A 20,457-nucleotide genomic window follows, 5' to 3' on the forward strand; every position below is an offset into this window, starting at 1 on the left:
TACTGGACATTGACGTAATGACTAGATTAATCCCGCTTACACTACCATCCTCCCCATAGCTTATCCCCCAGGATAATGACATCACGATTCAGGGTTAAATCAGTAAGCATTTACACTATTATGAATGTGTAAGTATTTTGTTGTTGCTGATCAAAGTAGTGTAACATGACAATGTTTTCATTTGTGTACCTAGTTTTTAGTCAACTTGTTTCCTAAGTTTTTCACTTGCTTAATCAGATTTGCCGAGTGTTCATCACTATTCATTTCCCAATGATCAGGCATTGGAGATAATATATGAGCTTCACTTCTTCTCCCCTCTAATCTGGACTTGCAGCTCTGCCGGCCTGCCAGTATTGCAGCTCCGAATTCTTAAGTTCCAGGTCTTTTCCTTGTCTTTTTTGTTCATTTGTTTAGGTCCTTATATCTCTAGAGCACATTTTTAGCTTTGTAAAGGCAACATGCGTGAGAGGCAAAACTCCACAGATGCTGGCTAACTGGAGCACTTCAGACGGTGATCAGGCAGAGATCTGGCATTATTATTGGGTGGCCACCTTCAGAAACATTATCTGAAGGCATTTTCTTTGGGGCTGTCAGTTTTTTGGGGACTTAAGCTCTTCAATATCCTGCAAGAGGAACTGTATTAGGTGGAACAGTGGCCCTCAGAGATGTACAGGTCCTAGTCCCTGGAACCTATCTTTCAGGGCACAGGGACTTGGCAGATGTCAGCACTTGAAGGGTTCTGTGATGAGGAGATGCTCCTGGATGATCTGGGTGGGCCCAGTGGAATCACAAGGATCTCCTAAGAGGGAGGCAGCAGGTCTGAGTCAGAGGGAGGAAGATGATGTGCCGCTGGTTCTGAAGATGAAGGAAGGGGCCATAGCCCATGGAACACAAGTGGCTTCTAGAAGCTGGCAAAGACAAGGAAGCAGATTCTCCCCCAGAGCCTCCAGAAGGAACATGCCCCTTTCTACACCTGATACTCAGCACACTCAAACCCATTTTAGAATTCTAACCTCCAGAACTGCACAATAATAAATCTGTGTTATAAGCCACCAAGTTCGGGGTAATGTGTTACAGCAGCAATAGAAACTGATATAAGGCCTGGCTCCTGGCATCGAGAAGGTGTGGCTGGAGGAGGGGCCGTGGATTCCTCTATTCAAAATGGAGAATTCCACTTACTTGTCTGTTCTCCATCCTTCGCCATTATAACATCCATGTAGTGGAGCAACCTCTGTTCAATTTCTCTAGAGAACAGTCATTTCATCCTCTCACTTGGGGTGTAGCTGATAACGTAACTGGAGTCTGCAGGGATCCAGTGTTCCTCACTTCACATCAGCCTGCCCAGCCTTTTCAGCCCAGTACCTCACCCCGCCTTCTGCAAACTTCCAGTCTTCAGCCTTGTGTAGAATTCACACACTTTTCACCAGTCTCTCCTTTCATAAAGATACTTGAGTTTCACCTTCCTCAGCTGTGCTAAGCCAGTGTAAACTCCTCCATCGATTTTTTTATTCTCAATATTTTTAAAGTGCTTATCTTCCAATATCTCCTCTCCATCTCATCTTTGTGGATTTGTGCCCTTTTTATTCCTTTACTGTAATTTCAGTGATTTTCTCCAGAAGGGAAAGGAGATAAAAATAGGAGATCAATCCGCCTTGTTGACTCAGGTGTCTTCTGGGGTTCTAACATATTTGATACGGTGGTGGGGCCAGGCATGCTGTCTCCCCATCCACATCCTTGCTTGGGTTCATAAGGAATGGGTACCCTCTTAGGAATATTAGAAAGAAAACTGCTATCCTCTTCTGCACCTCGACTCTCCTCCCTATGGCACAGGGCATGACTGACTGGTCACTGAGTCTCCTAGTGCAGGTTGCCCCAGAAACACACCCTGAACTAAGAGTCTGAGAGTTAGTAGTTTACTTGGGGAGCAAAGCCAGGAAATTCTGTGAGGGGAGCAGCGTGTGAGGCAAGGACAGCAAGGCTACCAGCATGCGGTGCTTCAAGATGTGGCTTACTACAGTGAATCAATCCCATTCGAATCTCTGGGGGCCAGGAGAACACAGTGCAGAGTGGTCCCACCTAAGAGGCAAAGGAGCTGGGGTATTGATTCTCCAGTGCCTTCAGTCATTGGCTGATGGCTGCTCCCTCAAACAGTCTGCCCTGCTGCAAACAGAGCATGGGAGGAAGAACAGGCACTTGCAGGTCTCGTCCTCAAGGTGCTCAGGAAGGATAAGTGCTAGAGGATACAGGTGGGGGTCCAACAGCATATGCTAACGTGAGATTCAAAAACTGGACTCTGCGCCTGCATCATGCTGTCTCTTTCGGCCAGCACATCCTGCTCCCAGATTGTGTGCTTTCTACTCCCCTCCATGGAATTAGCTGGGAGTGGGGAGACCCTGCCCCATGGGTGAGTCCTGCCTACAACTACGTGGGGGCATTTAATTCAGTAAGGTGAAATGGGAAGCCCATTTCTGTTCCTGGTCCTAGCATTCTTCTCTGGTTCAGTGTTAGCCAAAAGAAAGGGGTGTTTCAATCCCTAGCTGACTTCTGGGTAGACTCCTTCACTGGTCAGAATCTAGAGAGGAGAGGAGTTGGAAAATCTGGCCCTCTGGCAGAATTTTAGTGTCTGGGCTGAGTGTTCAATGAAACTGACCCAGTGTCTCTATGAAGATGACTAAGTCCCATGTTCTGTTCCCTTCTCCAGGGTTCTCCAGGCTTCTGTTGCTGAGTCAGTCCACCCATCACCAAGAGGCTCTTGGGATACTACTGAAATTCCAGGACTATGTTCATCATCAGGGAATGAAAATGCCTTATCATTCCAATCTCCCACTCAAAAGCTGTAACACCCTCCTCTGCTCCTTAGGAAAAGTTCGAGATCCTGAGCAGGGTTCACAGGGCCCCGACAATCTCTTCCTAAACCATCAGGCTTCTGGCGGAGAACAGAAGGGACACTCCAACGGAGTGGTCAAGAGACCACCTGCAAAAGCATGGGTGGGGTAACGGGAAACCAACAAAGGATGGTGAAGTCCCCAGGAATGGCCACCGCACTGGTGGAAGATGCTACACTTGTTGGCCTGAATCTGTAAAAGGAGGAGGAGTTCCTAAATCCTGAGATGCAAGTGAATGACATATATTAAGAACACACCTAGATACTGATATCGGTGTATGTATGAGCATATGATACAGAGAAAACTCTTATAAATGTTTTGCCTCTCCAAAATGTTTTCTTTTTGGACAATGGGAGGGAGAGATAAGCTGTATTTACTAAAATTTTTGCAAATAATTTATGTAGAAAATGCAACTTACAGTCCAGGCTGTGCGGAGGATACAGAAGAAAAGATTAATCACAGCAGGGGAGGAGGTAATAAGGTGAATTACCTAAAGCAGGTCCTAAAGGAGGTGGTAGGTGGGAACTGGTGGAGACAGGCAGAGAGGTCAAGAGGAGGAAAGGGCACAAAGCCTCTGAGGTAGAAAGGTGTGAAGCCCAGAGGGTGGCCAGCAGGCATGCAAAGGCCCTCCTCAAACCCTACCTCTGGTTCACTAACTCCATTTTGGACCACTGATAAAGCTTCCTCGGATGCAGCTTCTCCAGCAATGTTTCCCTGCAAATGACAAAAGCAAGATACGAAAATTAATCTACACCTGCAGTTGTTCGGCATCCAAGCTCTGGAGCAAGCTGCCGGGGTTCATTCAGATCCTGGCTCTATGGCTTACTGGCCTTGCGGCATTGGGAAACTTATGTAGCCTCACTTTGCTCCTCTGTGAAAAGCAGAAGAGAAGAGCATCTATTTCATAAGGATGTTATGAGGATAAAATAAAGACAGACAGAGAAATAGATGTTTAGCGTAGTGCTGGCACCTCCGGATTCTCTGGAGATGTTGCCTATTACTCTGTTATTTGTATTCTTCCCTTTAACTTGAAAGCTGCACTAAATTAAAAGACAAAAAACAAAAAAACTGTGTTTTTGAGGTATTATGATGGTGCAAAAGTAATTGCACCAAAAGGAATTGCATTAAAAGTAATGGCAAAAAGCTGCAATTATTTTTGCACACAAAAGTAATTTGCACCAACCTGATAGAATTGACATACAATAGAGGCCGGGCGCGGTGGCTCAAGCCTGTAATCCCAGCACTTTGGGAGGCCGAGGCGGGTGGATCACGAGGTCGAGAGATCGAGACCATCCTGGTCAACATGGTGAAACCCCGTCTCTATTTTAAAAAAATACAAAAAATTAGCTGGGCATGGTGGCGCGTGCCTGTAATCCCAGCTACTCAGGAGGCTGAGGCAGGAGAACTGCCTGAACCCAGGAGGCGGAGGTTGCGGTGAGCCGAGATTGCGCCATTGCACTCCAGCCTGGGTAACGAGCGAAACTCCGTCTCAAAAAAAAAAAAAAAGAATTGACATACAATAAGCTACATGTATTTGAAGTATACTTTTTGAAAAGCTTTTACTTATGTGTACATCCATAAAAATATCACCACGATCAAGAAAACGAACATGACACATCACCCCCCAAGCTTCCATGTTCCTACGTGCCTCTCACTCCCACCCTTTCTACTCCGCCAACCACAGGCAAACACTGATAGGATTTTTGTCACTATAGAGTAGTCTGCACTTTCCAGAATTTTGTATTATGGAAATCAAATAGTATTTACTCTTTTTTTGATCTGGCTTCTTTCACTCAGAATATTTATTTTGAAATTCATCCATGCTTTTGGAGGCATCCGTGGTTTAGTCCTCTTCGTTGTTGAGTAGTATCCACGGTGTGGGTGCACCATGCTGCCTCCACATCCTCATCCACACTTGGAACACTTAATCATTCTAGTTTTGGACATTCTAATAGATGCATAGTTGTATTTGATAGTGGTTTTAATTCACATTTCTCTAATGACTAATGAGATTGAGTGTCATTTCATGGGATGTCTTCTTTTGAAAAGTTCAAATCTTTTGCCCACTTTTAATTAGGTTTTTTATTTTGCATTATTGTGTTTTGAGAGTTTTAAAAAATACATTGTGGAAACAAGTCCTCTGTCAGATATGTAATTTGCAAATATTTTCTTCCAGTCTGTGGCTTGTCTTTTCATTCTCTGAATAGTATTTTTCAAAAAGAAAAGATTTTAATTTTTGATTACATCTAATTGATCGATCTCTTCTTTTATGTATTATGTTTTTGATGTTGTTTCTAAGAAATCTTACCTAACCCAAGGTCACAAAGATTTCCTCCTATGTTATGTTTTTTCTAGAGGTTATTTTGGTTTGAATTCTACATTCAAGTCTATGATTCATTTGCAGCTAATTTTTGTATATGGTATGAAGAATGAATTGAGTTTTTTTTAAGTTTGTATATGGATATTCAATTGTTTCAGAGAGAAGACTATTCTTTCTCCATTACATTGCCATGTGCCTTTGTCAAAAATCAGTTGTCTATGTATGTTGATTCTATTTCTGAATTTTTTCTTCGATTCCATTAACCTACTGTTGACCTTAGTGCCAATACTACACTATCTTCATTACAAGAACCTTATAATAATTAGGCCAGGCATAATGGCTCACACCTGTAATCTCAGTACTTTGGGAGGCCAAGGCAGGAGGATCACTTGAGGCTGAAAATTCAAGACAAGCCTGGCCAACATGACAAAACCCCATCTCTACTAAAAATACACACACACACACACACACACACACAAATTGTAGGTGTGGTGGTGCACACCTGTAATCTCAAGCTACTTAGAAGGCTGAGGCATGAGCATCACCTGCACCTGGGAGGCGGAGGTTGCAGTGAGCTGAGATCATGTCACTGAACTCCAGCCTGGGCAACAGAGAAAAAAAAGAACCTTATAATAATTAATCTTGAAATCAGTTAGTGTTATCCAACGGTTTTGTTCTTTTTCAAAGTTGCTCTGGCTGTTTTAGGTTACCTCCATTTTTGCATACATTTTGAAATCAATTAATTAAACTTCTATAAAAATTCCTGCTGAAAATTTGATTGGAATTTTACTGAATTTGGGAAGAACTGATTTAAAGATTCAGTATCCCATGAACACAGAATCTCTAAGTATTTAGGTCTTTAACTTCTCTCAGAAATGTTCTACACTTTTCAGCATGGAAGTCTTGTGTATTTTCTGTCAGATTTAATCTATAAATATTTAACATATTTGTACTGTTGTAGATGATATTTCAATCTAATTGTTCATTGCAATTTTTAAATTTTGCATATTAATTTTGTATATATTTGTTCTAATAGGTATTTTGTAGATTCTATCAGTTTTTTTCCATAAGTCATCATGTTGCCTATGAGTGAAAGATAGCTTTAATTATTCCTTTCCAATCTGGATGCCTTTTATATCTTTTCCACTCTTTTCTGAACTGGTCCAAATTGCCACTACAATTTTGATTAGAAGTGGTAAGAGCAGACATTCTTGACTTGTTCCTGACTTTAGGGGTAAAATAATTACTCTGTCACCATTATGTGTGATGTTTGCTGTAAGTTTTTCAAAATAACCTTTATCAAACTGAAAAAGTGCTAAGAGTCTTTATGAGGAATTAATGTTGGATTTTCAAATGTCTTTTATAAATTTATGAAATAAACATACTTTTTTTTCTAGTTTGTTAAAATGGTGAATTACACTGATTTTCTTATGTTAAATGAAATTTGCATTCCTAGAATAAACCCTACTCAGTTATGATTATCCTTTTTGTATATTGATTCCATTTGCTAATTTTAAAATTTTTTAATTGCAATACCTTTGGGGGAACAGTTGTTCTTTATTGATTTCTCAGATTTTGGTGCACCCATCATCCAAGCAGTGTGTACTGTACCCAAAGTGTAGATCAAAGACTCTATGTTGATGGGCATTTGGTCTGGTTCCATATTTTTGCAACTGTGAATTGTGCTGTAATGAACACGCTTGTGCAAGTATATTTTTCATATAATGACTTCTTGTATACTTGGTAGACACCCAGTAACTGCTGGATCAAATGGTAGTTCTACTTTTAATTCTTTAAGGAATCCCCATATTATTTTCCATAATGCTTGTACTAGTTTGCCTTCCCACCAGCAGTGAAAAACTCTTCTCTTTTCACCACATAGAAGCCAACATCTGTTGTTTTTTTTTTTTTTTTAATTTTTAAATTATAGTCATTCTTGCAGGAGTGAGGTGATATTTCATTGTGGTTTTGATTTGCATTTCCCAGATAATTAGTGGTGTTGAGCATTTTTTCATGTTTGTTGGCTGTTTGCAGATCTTCTTTTGAGGATTCTCTATTCATGTCCTTTGTCCACTTTTTGATGGGATTATTTTTCTTTTTCTTGCCAATTCATTTGAGTTCCTTGTAGATTCTGGATACTAGTTCTTTGTTGGATACATACTTTGCAAATATTTTCTCCCACTCTGTGGGTTGTCTGTTTACTCTGCTGATCATTTCTTCTGCTGTGCAGAAGCTTTTTAGTTTAATTAAGTCCCACCTATTTATCTTTGTTTTTGTTGCATTTGCTTTTGGGTTCTTGGTCATGAGCTCTTTGCCTAAGCCAACGTCTAGAAGAGTTTTTTCTGATGTTATCTTCTAAAAGTTTATGGCTTTACCTCTTAGATTTAAGTCTTTGATCCATCTTAAGTGGATTTTTCTATAAGGTTAGAGACGAGGATCCAGCTTCATTCTTCTACAAGTAGCTTCCAGTTTTCCCAGCACTATTTGTTGAATACACTGTTCTTTCTCCACGTTATGTTTTTGTTTGCTTTGTTAAAGATCACTTGTTATAAGTATGTGGCTTTATTTCTGGGTTCTCTATTCTGTTCCATTGGGCTACATGCCTACTTTATACCAGTACCATGCTTTTTTGGTAACTATAGCCTTGTAGGATAGTTTGAAGTCACGTAATGTAATGCCTCCAGATTTGATCTTTTTGCTTAGTCTTGCATAAGACTTTATGATTCCATATCAATTTTAGGATTGTTTTTTCTAGTTCTGAAGAATGATAATGGTATTTGCATGGGAATTACATTGAATCTGTAGATTGCTTTTGGCAGTATGGTCATTTTCACAATATTGATTGTACCCATACATGAGCTTGGGATGTATTTTCATTTGTTTGTGTCATCAGTGATTTCTTTCATCAGTGTTTTGTAATTTTCCTGTAGAGGTCTTTCACCTTCTTGCTTAAGTACATTCCTAGCTTTTTGTTTGTTTTTTGAGGTTTTTGTTTGGTTTTGTTTTTTGTTTATTTTGCAACTGTTATAAAAGGGACTGAGTTCTCTATTTAATTCTCAGGTTAGTCATTTTTGGTGCATGGCAGTGCTACTGATTTGTGTACACTGATTTTTGTAACCTGAGACTTTACTGAATTTGTTTATCAGATCTAGGAACTTTTTGGGTGAGTCTTTAGGGTTTTCTAGGTATACAATCAAATATTGGTGAACAGTAACAGTCTGACTTTACCAATTTGGATGCCTTTTGTTTCTTTCTCTTGTCTGACTGCTCTGGCTAGGACTTTCAGAACTATGTTGAATAGAAGTGGTGAAAATGTATATCCTTGTCTTGTTCCAACTTGATTTCAATTTTTTCTTGTTCAGTATGATGTTAGCTGTGGGTTTGTCATAGATAGTTTTATTACTTGAAGTATCTCCTTTCTATGCCAATTTTGCTGAGAGTTTTAATCATAAAGTGATGCTGGATTTTGTCAAATGCTTTTTCTGTGTCCATTGAGATGATCATATGATTTTTTTTTAAACCTGTTTATGTTATGTAGCACATTCATTGACTAGTCCTTATGTTAAACCCTGCATCCCTGCATCCCTGTTATGAAACCCACTTGATAACAGTGTATTATTATCTTTTTGATATGATGTTGAATTCAGTTAGCTAGTATTTTGTTGAGGATTTTTGCATCTATGTTCATCAGAAATATGAGTCTATAGTTTTAGTTTTGGATTATGTCCTTTCCTGGTTTCGGTTTTAGAGTGATACTGGCTTCACAGAATGACTTGGGGAGGATTATGTCTTTCTTTACATTTTGGAATAGTCTCAGTAAGATTGGTACCAATTCTTCCTTGAATACCTGATATAATTCAGCTGTGAATCCATATGGTCCTGGACTTTCTTTGCTGGCAATTTTAAAATTACTGTTTCCATCTCACAACTTGTTACTGGTCTGTTCAGAGTTTCTATTTCTCCCCAATTTAATCTAGGAGAGTTGTATATTTCCAGGAATTTCTCCATCTCCTCTAGATTTTCTAGTTTGTGCATGTAAAGGTGTTCATAGCTGTCTTGAATGATCTTTTGTGTTTCTTTGGTATTGGTTGTTATATCTCCCATTTCATTTCCAATTGAGACTATTCAGATCTTCTCCTTTTCTTGGTTAATTTCACTAATGGTCTATCAAAGAACCAGCTTTTTGTTTCATTTATATTTTGAATTTTTTTGTTTCAATTTCATTTAGTCCTGTTCTGACCTTCATTGTTTCTTTCATTCTGCTGGGTTTGGGTTTGGTTTGTTCTTGTTTCTCTACTTTCTTGAGATGTGAGCTTAGACTGTCTCTCTGTGCTCTTTCAGACTTTTTGTTGTAGGCATCTAATGACGTGAAGTTTCCTCTTAGCACCACTTTTGCTGTGTCCTAGAGGTTTTGATAAGTTGTGTCATTACTATCATTCAGTTCAAATAATTTTTATTTCCATCTTGATTTCACTGTTGAACCAAAGATCATTCAAGAGGAGCTTATTTAATTTCCACATATTTGTATAGTTTTGACAGTTCCTTTTGGAGTTAACTTCCAATTTTATTCCACTGTGGTCTGAGAGGGTACTTAATATAATTTCAGTTTTCTTAAGCTTATTGAGACTTGTTTTGTGGCCTATCCTATGGTCTATCTTGAGAATGTTCTATGTGCTGATGAAAAGAATGTATATTCTGCAGTTGCTGGGTGCTGGATGTTCTATAAATATCTGTTAAGCCCATTTGTTCTAGGGTATACTTTAAGCCCATTGTTTCTTTGTTGACTTTCTGTCTTAATGGCTTGCCTAGTCCTGTCAGTGGAGTATTGAAGTCCCCCACTATTATTGTGTTGCCAGCTAGCTCATTTCTTATATCTAGTATTAACTGTTTTATAAATTTGGGAGCTCCTATGTTAGGTGCATATATATTTAGGGCTGGGGTATTTTCCTATTAGACTGACTTTTAAAAATCATTTTATAATGTCCCACTTTTTTTAAACTGTTGTTGCTTTAAAGTATGTTTTCTCTGATGTAAAAATAGTTACTTCTGCTTGCTTTTGGTTTCCATTTGTGTGAAATATCCTTTTCTATCCATTTATTTTATGTTAGTTTATGTGAGTCCTTATGCATTAGGTGAGCCTCTTCAAGACAGCAGACACTTGATTGGTGAATTTTTATCCATTCTGTCATTCTGTGTCTCTTAAGTGGAACACTTAGGCCATTTACATTCAATGTTAGTAATGAGATGTGAGGTATTGTTTTATTCAACATGCTAGTTGTTGCCTCAGTATGTTGGTGTTTTTCTTTCATTGTGTTATTTTTTACAGGTCCTGTGAGATTTAGGCTCTTTGAGATTTAGAACTCTTTTTAGTGTTTCTTATAGTGCTGGCTTGGTAATGGCAAATTCTCTCAGCATTTGTTTGTCTGAAAAATACTTTCTGTCTCCTTCATATATGAAGCTAGTTTTGCTGGATACAAAATTCTTGGCTGGCAATTATTTTGTTTGAGGAGGCTAAAGAAAGGACCCCAATCCCTTCTGGCTTGCAGAGTTTCTGCTAAGAAATCTGCTGTAAATCTGATACACTTTCCTTTATAGGTGACCTGATGCTTTTGCCTAAGAGCTCTTAATTTTCTTCGTCTTGACTTTAGATAACCTGATGACTATGTGCCTGGGTGATGATCTTTTTTTGCAATGAATTTCCCAGATGTTCTTTGATCTTCTTGTATTTGGATGTCCAGATTTCTAGTGAGTCCAGGGAAGTTTTCCTTTATTATTTCCTCAGATATGTTGTCCAAATTTAGATTTCTCGTCTTCCTCAGGAATATCAATTTTCCCTAGGTTTGGCCATTTAACATAATCCCAAATTTCTTGGGGCTTTGTTCATTTTCTTAAATTCTTTTTTTGTCTTTGTCTAATTGGGTTAATTTAAAAGCCCTGTCTTCAAGCTCTGAAGTTCTTTCTTCTACTTGGTCTAGTCTACTGTTGAAACTTTCAAGTGCTTGTGACATCAATGAGTTTAAATTAGCAGTTTTATCTGCCTCAGTCTCCTGACATTCTGTTCTGACCTGCATTTTGGAGCATACCAGTGAGGCTTTGTCCATTACAAACACAAAGGCCTCTGTTTCCCCCAGCTCAAAGTGTGCTTACTGCTAGGGAGGCCTTTTCTGCATCAGGCATTAGAACTTCTCTAATGCCTGATCCCAGCACCAGAGATGCCCCTGATGTCACACGTAGCCCCTAGGTGCATCCCCCTACCCTAGGCATGGAGGAATGGTCTCTCTCACCTGGATGTTTTCCATGGTATCTGGAGAAACAGGCTCCTGTGACTCCTCAACTATTTTTTGGAAACTCTGGCTCCTACTCCTGAGCTCAGCATCTTTGAGAGAAGGGATGTAATAAGGGCAGAAAATAGATGATAAATATCTGCAGAACCACAGAAAATTGGACAGCATAGTCACATGTTTTTAAACTACAATGGATCTGGAGAATTTTATTCTAGAGAGCAGTACTTTGAGGTGGGAAGAGTAGATCTCTGCAGCCTACCTGGATTTTGACACTGAGGAGGGATCCTCAAAGTTCCTCCCTCCACCTCTCTGTGCCCTTATCTACATGATACTGCCTAAGGGAGCTGTGGAGATGAGAAGACAGGCAACGGACCTGGCCCAGGCCTGGTCCTCAGGAGGACCTCAACCTTTACCAGTCCCTGGGCAATGGGATCCTTTGATAGAAGCCCCTTTTGAAGCTTACAAACAATGGATTATCAGCTTCCTTGATGGTGGGCCTTGAAATGATCTTCAGACAGAGATGGAAAAGCCCACAGTGAGCTACATCAGTGTTACCTGAATGCCAGGACTTAGCACAAGGGCTGCTTTCTCACTGTTTGTTAATACTATGAACTCATGCTCTGCCAGTGGGCACAATGCTTACTTTGCTATTTTCTTTTTTCTTTTTTTTTTTTTTTGAGACGGAGTTTCGCTCTTGTTACCCAGGCTGGAGTGCAATGGCGCGATCTCGGCTCACCGCAACCTCCGCCTCCTAGGTTCAGGCAATTCTCCTGCCTCAGCCTCCTGAGTAGCTGAGATTACAGGCACGTGCCACCATGCCCAGCTAATTTTTTGCATTTTTAGTAGAGACGGGGTTTCACCATGTTGACCAGGATGGTCTCGATCTCTCGACCTCGTGATCCACCCGCCTCGGCCTCCCAAAGTGCTGGGATTACAGGCTTGAGCCACCGCGCCCGGCCTACTTTGCTATTTTCTAATAGAAATTATTTTCAAGAAGAACTGGAGCTAAGCACTGGTGTTTTAAGAAGTTCTGGAAAGTCAATGATCAGGGTAGCTTAGGCCTCATGTATTTAATCTTTACTAAAAATTACAGAAGAAAAAAAATTCTCATTTTGTCTAAAAAGGTTTTTCTCCTGCCTCCTCCCCTCCTTTTCTTCTCTTTTGAAATCTCTCCATCCCTAAGGAGGGCAACCTGGGAGAAGACATCACTGGAGGATGTACTTGCCTTTGTGTCTCACCCAGTGTCCGCTCTGCTGGGGGTTCTCAGCTATGACATCTGCTCCTAGCCTTCGGGCCTCAGCTCAGAGTAGCACTAGGACACCCTGCTCATGCCTGCCCCTCCTCAGAAGTGCAGCCACACATGCAGGAGGGTCCCTGGGCCTACTAAAGGCTCCAGAGACTGCTGCTGTCACCACAGGTGTGGGCCTGCTGCTCTGCCTTCTTGTTTTCAAGCGTTGCATCAGACCCTGCAGGGCCAGAGCAACCAGGGTCCTCTCTGCTTCCTCCTCTCCCATGGTGTTCTTCTAGTGCCAGCTATGACAATGGCCCCTGCAGATGCCTCTCAACCCCAAATTTCTGGGTCACTAATGCATTATACCTACTCCTGGCAAAGATGTAGGTAAATGAATAAAATTCTAAGAGAAAAATGTGATGCCCAGGGAGGTGTAAATGGCATAGTCAGAGACGTACATAATGTTAAAGGTACAATGTGAGAGAGTCACATCTTAGCATGAAAGGCAGCTCTTCTGGCATGAAGAGAAAATGTCCTGAGAAGAGAGGGTAAAGCACTCAGAATCCCTCTTCCAAAGAAAGATGCTTTGAGGAAAATAAAAACTGTCATATCTCCAGTTCTTGAATATGTTCTGCACCCTGCAGAATTTTCCAGGTAAGACTATCTGGGGTTACTAGCATTCTCATCATGCCAAGAGAAGCATGCTTTTTAGGCTAATTGACTTTGTTGGTGAGATTAACACACATAGAAAAACTGTACAGCTCAGGGAATTTCTACGTATGTCTACTCCTGAGCAACAACAATTACCTGTAAGAGTATATAAAACTGGCTGGTCCTGGTGGCTCACACCTGTAATCCCAGCACTTTGGAAGGCCGAGGCAGTTGGATCACCTGAGGTCAGGAGTTCAAGACCAGCCTGACCAACATGATGAAACTTTGTCTCTACTAAAAATACAAAAGAGTAGTCGGGCATGGTGGTGCACACCTGTAATTCCAGCTTCTCAGGAGAACCACTTGAACCCGGGAGGCACAGGTTGCAGTAAGCCAAGATCATGCCACTGCACTACAGCCTAGATGACAGAGACTCTATCTCCAAAGAAAAAAAAAAGGAAAAAAAAAGAACATATAAAACATGTCCAGAACCCAGAAGTTTTCCTCATCTCCCTGTCCAGTCAATACTCCTCTCAAAGGTACCCACTCTTCCAACTTTTACTGTCATTGAGGAGTTTTGCTCACCAGAAACCTTATGAGTTACAGAAACTTGTTATCAGTCTCTACCTATTCTAATGTATTAAAAAAATATTTCTTTTCTAAGTTTGAAGAACTACAAAAATGCAACTAAAAGAAAAGTAGGCATTCACTGTGCATGTTTCTTTTATAATTAAGAAAAGATTACTAAAAGGTAAAAAGTCTTAAAGACTGGATTAATTTTCAGTAAACTAATAATCCTGGTGACTTAACTGTCGATGGTCTAATGTTCAGGAGAAAATTACCAACTACCGAGATTAATTGTCTTGACTAAACTGTTGTGAGGTGTTGCAGTTTATTACTAAGCAGCTGCTACACTCATCCCTAGAGGTGACTGCATTTCAGAACTGTGCAAGGTGATGCTGTATCTCTCTTTCCAGTGCCTCTGGGGTTTTGTGAGGTTTAATTAGTTAATGTTCATAACGTGCCCTGAGATCCTCAAATGCGAGGTGCTATCCTGGGGAAAGCTGAGGCAGTGGTATTACGTAACACATGACTAAAAATACAACTGAAGCTGCAAATTTAATTGCTATTCTATGGCTTATACCATCTAAGTAGTTTAGAAGTCATGAACTACCGGTTTACTCCAGCGGGAGTAAAGGCACAATTTATCCGGACTTTCTGAGACTGCTTATCTGAAGCAGTTTACCATGAAGCGAATACAGTTAGGGATTCAGGCATCTTCCCAGCGCAGGCTCCTCCAAGGCAGCTAATGCCACATTCATAATTTTTCATTACTATCCTTAAAGAGGGCTCCTGAACTGGTCAGACTTTAGGTCCCACAAGACTCTGGATCTACCCTGCTCTTTAATTAATAGGAATAATACATACAGAGTACAAAATAATACATGTTGAAGGCTTTAGGAATAAATAATATAATTTTGTGCTTTTTACATTTATTTTAAATATCCATCAAAAATCTTAATTTTCGTGTGATGAAATAAATTGATTCTAAAAGAGCAAATATGGAGAAACAGTAAACAAAATTTTAAGAAAGATGAACAAAAAGAGGGCCAAATTCCAAAGTGAATATTAAGACATTATAAAGACATAGTTATTAAAACAGTGAGTTACTGGGGCAAGAACAGAATAGAACGAACGCCAGAAACAGAGCCAGATAGTTATGAAATGTTGATGTATGATAAGAGGTGGCATTTCAAATTAGGAGGGAAAGAACAAATTACACAATAAATAGTGTTGGAGGAGGTAAAGCAAGATGATCAAATAGAAGCTTCCACTAATCATCCTCCCCACGGGAACACAAAATTAACAATTATGTACACAACAAGGCACCTTCATAAGAACCAAAAATCAGGGGAGTGATCACAGTATCTGGTTTTAACTTCCTATCACTGAAAGAGGCACTGAAGAAGGTACGAAAGACAGTCTTGAATTGCCAACACTAACCTTTCCCAATTCCCCAGGCAGTAGTCACGTGGTGTGAAGAATCTGTACACTTGGGGAGAGAAAGTGCAGTGATTGTGGGACTTTGCATTAGAATGCAGTGCTGTCAACACCAGGCAGAACTCAGCTGGCACCCCTAGATGGAGCATTTGGATCAGCCATGGCCAGAGGGGAACCACCCATCCTGGTGGCTGGAACCTGAGTTCTGACGAGCCTTGCACCACAGGCAAAAGTCCTCTGGGGTCCTAAATAAATTTGAAAGGCTGTCTAGGCCACAAGGACTGTAACTCCTAACCAAGTCCTAGGGCTGCGCTGTTCCCTGAACTTGTGGACTTAGGTGACATGCCACCTAGTAACACACCAACTGTATCTGCTAAAAGAGCGCTTATGCTACTCCTCCCCTAATCCCAGACAGCGCAGCTCACAGCTCCAAAAGAGACTCCGACTCCTTCCTTCCACTTGAGGAGAGAGGAGTGAAGAGGACTTTGCCTTGTAGTCTTGTAACTTGGATACCAGCTCAGCCACAGCAGGATATGGCACATGGCAGAGTCACAGGGTCCCAATTCCAGGCCTGGCTCCTAGATGACACTTCTAGACACACCCTGGACTGGAAGGGAAGCTGTTTGCCTTGATTCTAAGGACCCAGTCCTAGTAGGGCTCATCACATGCTGACTAAAGGGCCCTGGGCCCTGAATAATCAGCAGCAGTGGCCCGGTAGTACTCGCCATGGGCCTTGGGTGAGACTCAGAGCTGTGCTGACTTCAGGTGTGACCAGCACATTCCAGCTCTAGTGGAAATGAGAAGAGATCACTTCTCCTTGAGAAAAGCAGAGGAAAGAGTAAAGAGGACTCTGTCCTGAGCTTAGATGCCAGCTTGGCCACAGTGGAGAAGAGCACCAAACAGGTTCTTAGGGTCCCCAGGTCCAGGCTTTGGCTCTTGAATGACATCTCTGGACCTACCATGGGTCAGCAGAAGAGCCCACTGCCCTGAGGGGTGAGTCCCAGGCCTGAAAGCATTCACCACAAGCTGACAGAAGAGCCCTTGGGCCTTAAGTGAACATCAACAGTACCCTGGTAGTACTCCCTGTGGGCCTGTGGTGGGCATGGGGAGAGACTCATTTGCCTGGGGAAAGGGGAGGGAAGAGTGGAAAGTACTTTGCCTAGTGCTATTGGAGCCAGCTCAGCTGCAGTAGAATAGGGCACTAAGCAGATTTCTAAGGTTTCCTACTCCAGACCCTGGCTCCCAGAAAGCATCTCTGGACCTCCCTAGGGCCAGGGGAACTTGTTGCCCTTAAAGGAAGGACACAAGCCTGGGTGGCTTCATCACCTGCTGACTGCAGAGCCGTAGGGCTTTGCAAGAGCACAGGCAGTGGCCAGGCAGTGGTTACGGTGGGCCTTGGGCAAGACCCAGTGCTGTGCTGGCTTAAGGTTTGACCCTGTGCAGTCACAGTGGTGGTGGCCACAGGGGTGTTCTGTGTCACCCCTCCCCCAGCTTCAGGTGGCTCAGCACAGAAAGAGAGACTCCATTTGTTTAAGAGAAAGTAAAGGAAGAGAATAAGAGTCTCTGCCTGGTAATTTGGAATATTCTTCTGGATCTTTTCCAAGACCACCACAGGGGTACCTCTACAAGTCTGCAAGAACCAAAATGAAGAATGGCTTCAACTTTATGCTAATGCATTTGAAAATGTAAAGAAAATGTATATATTCATACAAAAATTATGAACCACCAAATATAACAAATAGTTATATAACAATTTAAAATATAAACTGCGATTAAAAACCTTCCACAAAAACTTCAGGTTCCAAAATGGCGGTGAAGAAGCAAACTGGGTTCATTCCCCCTTCCCACCCACAGAAAACTAAAAACAAATACACAACTCCCAGATTACCACCAGCAATATCCCAGAACTCAAATAGGAGAAAGAGACAGTTCCCAGAGCCACAAAGAAGTGGAAACACAGAGTAGATGGTAAGAGAATCAGATTTCTCTATCTATGATACACCGTCCCCCAATCTACCCAGCAACAAGCGTATGAAAAATTTCCCTCAACTCACAGTTTCTACATAGGAAACAGTGATATTGAGGTGGACAACCAACTTCTCTACCATCTGGGGTTCCCTGGCAGGAGATCGTTCCGGCCTCAACTCATGGAAGGCATCAGGAGTACTTAAAGGAAGAAATATCCCTGAGGACAGCCAGAAATAAAGTGGGGAGGGGAGACAATCATCCTCAGCCATGGAAATTTTGATTTGTAACTCAACCAAAGGAGACCTCAAGTTAGCATGACAGTTCAGCAGCACCACACTGTAGATTTGTTCCACAGGTCCCCTGGCCATTAACTCCAAGCCAGCCTTGCTGAACTACTGGGATATCCCTTTCCCTTTGGGACCTCCTCCATTCAGGATGGGTGGCAGTCTGATTTTTTACTAGAACTGATGGAAACCTGGGCTTAAAGTGCCATCTAGTGCCAAAAAGGAGGCAGCTACCTAGCAGGAGAAAAACAACAACAACAAAGAAAACCAACAGGTAAATTACAAAGAATTTGTAAGCAAATATCCCAGTAAAAAACAAGCCAGAGGGAGAATGGAACAAATTAACTTCAGTTGTCCTACAACTGAACTGTCCTTCAATGCAAGACATAAACACACATCACAAGAAACATCAGCAGACGTGGAACCATGGTCTTCTCAAATTGGCAAAGCAAGCAACCAGTGACTGACCCTAAGACAGTAATATGTAAGCTCTAAGACCAGAAGTTCAAAATAGCAGTTTCAAAGAAACTCAGTGATCTTTTAGGTAACATAAAAAGGCAATTCAGAAATTTATCAGATCAATTTAACAAAATGATTGAAATAATTTTAAAAAATCAAACAGCCATCTTGGAAGTGACAAACACATTTGCTATTGAAAAGGTAGCAAATAAACAGAAAAATTCACTGGAGGCCCTCAAGAGCAGAATGGATCAAGCAGAGAAAATAGTAAGCTCAAAGACAAGCTACTTGATAATACATAATCAGAGGAGAAAAAAGAAAAAAAAAAAAAAAACTAGCAAAGACTGTCTACAAGATACAGAAAATTACCTGAAAAGAAAAAACAAACCTAAGAATTACTGGTGTTCAAGAATGAGTTGAGCAAAAATAGGGGCAGAAATCTTATTCGAAAAGAAGAAAAGAAAGAAAGAAAAGAAAGAAGAAAAGAAAGAAAGAAAAGAAAGAAAGAAAGAAAGAAAGGAAGGAAGGAAGAAAGGAAGGAAGGAAGGAAAGAAGGAAGAGAAAGAGAAAGAGAAGAAGGGAAGGAGGGAGGGAGGGAGGGAAGGATGGAAGAAAACTTGTGAAAACTTGAGAAAGAGATAAGTATCCAGGTACAGGAAAGAGAGAGCATCAAATAGATTTGACTCAAATAAGACTACCCCTAGGCATATAATAAACTGATCAAAAGTCAAGAACAAAGAGAGAAACCTAAAAGCAGTAAGGGAAAAGAAGCAAATACAGAACTCCAATTCATCTGGCAACAGACTTCCCCATAGAAACTATACAGGGCAGTGGGAGTGAGATGACATTTTCAAAATCGCTGAAATTTAAAACTGCCATTTGAGAATACGGTATCCAGTAAACTTATCCTTTAACTATGAAGGAAAGATAAAAGTCTTTCCCAGATAAACAAAACCTCAGAGAATTCACCACAAATGGACCCATCTTACAAGAAATGTGAAAGGGAGTTCTTGAATTGGAAAATAAAACTAATCAATCTGTGCAAAAAGAAAACATCTGAAGACATAAATCACACTGGTAAAAGTAAGTACATGGACAAACCCAAAATACTCTAATGCTGTACTTGGGGTGTGCAATCTATTCATAATTCTAGTATGAAGTCCGAAAGAAAAATCTGTCAAAAATAGTCATAGTTACAGCAACTTAGGAGATAGGCAATATAAAAATATGTAAATTGAGACAACCAAAAGTCAAAATCTTGAGAAATGGATTTAAAGTATTGAGTATTTTTCTAGATTTTTCTTTGAGTCTATTTTTTGTGATTGAAGGTAAGCAGTCTTCTTTTAAAAATAATGTGTTATTTCTATAAGGTGTTTTTCATAAGCCTCATGGCAACTATAATGCAAAAACCTATCATAGATATACTAAAAATAAAAAGCAGAAGAGTAAGCAATAGTTTGTTTGGATCATCATGACAGACAGGAGGCAGGACTAATTGCAGCTTCAACTTGGATGGATAGAGCAGCATGCAGAGGCTTACACTGTGAATTTTAGCTCCAGATCAACTGCAAGAACAAACCAGCAATCCTAAGAGGACCCACAGACTCTCTGAAGAAAGCAGACTGTTCCTGCAGGACCCAGGAGGCACCCCAAATACTATGAGTACCCAAACTGGGAAAATGGGAAAGGGAGATCCTCCTCTCCCAAACATACAACCCCACTGGAGAAACTGAAGGTCTGTTTGCAGAAGTTTCTAACCTTACCTGGAGCTGAGTCCATTTAGAGAACTGAGCAAAATACACGGGTAGAGGAAGCAGTGAGAAAGGCCCTGGGAACTCACTGGGTCCCCAGACAGGCCATTCTTGCCTGGCACCACAGGGATCCATCAGGAAGGAGGCCAGGGGAGTGGGGGAAAACACCACAGGGAGAAGGAAATCTCCAGCTGAACTTTATAACTGTTTGAACTGGTGGCAAGAACCCTCTTGGCCAGAACTCAGGCGGAGAGTGCAAATCCAGCATGCAGACTCCACAGGCAGGGGAAAAACCAAGCACTTTTCTTTTACAGTTGGGTGAGAGGTAGCCTGGGGAAAGTTCTCAAGCCCAGCTCACCCACCACATAGAAACAGACTATTGGGAGTTGGGGGCACAATGGGAGTGAGACTTTAGTTTGCATGGGAGCTGGGTGAGGCCTGTAACTGTCAGCTATCCCCAACTGCCCTGATGATCTGCATGACTCAGCAGAGGCAGCCATAATCCTCCTAGTTACACAACTCCACTGACATGGGAACCTCACCTGCATCCCCCACAGCAACCGCACAATACATGCCTAAGGAGAATCTGAGCTCAGACATGCCTAGCCATACCCTAACCTGAT

At 41.1% G+C, this 20,457-nt stretch overlaps 1 protein-coding gene across 4 annotated transcripts in view; it reads right to left on the reverse strand.

The window, feature by feature from the left end:
* The window catches only part of CFAP61 (cilia and flagella associated protein 61), a 294,842-nt gene that overhangs the window by 203,062 nt on the left and 71,323 nt on the right, over positions 1-20,457 (reverse strand). For all 4 annotated transcript variants that reach the window (XM_010343722.3, XM_074406186.1, XM_074406187.1 and 1 more), the window contains 2 exons: positions 11,490-11,581; positions 3,528-3,599 (listed from right to left, as the gene is read on the reverse strand). In XM_010343722.3, the coding sequence (XP_010342024.3) occupies positions 3,528-3,599; positions 11,490-11,581 (164 nt within the window). The remainder of the gene's footprint in view (positions 1-3,527; positions 3,600-11,489; positions 11,582-20,457) is intronic.

Source organism: Saimiri boliviensis, chromosome 9, assembly GCF_048565385.1.
Source record: "Saimiri boliviensis isolate mSaiBol1 chromosome 9, mSaiBol1.pri, whole genome shotgun sequence".
In the NCBI taxonomy this organism is placed as follows: domain Eukaryota; kingdom Metazoa; phylum Chordata; class Mammalia; order Primates; family Cebidae; genus Saimiri; species Saimiri boliviensis.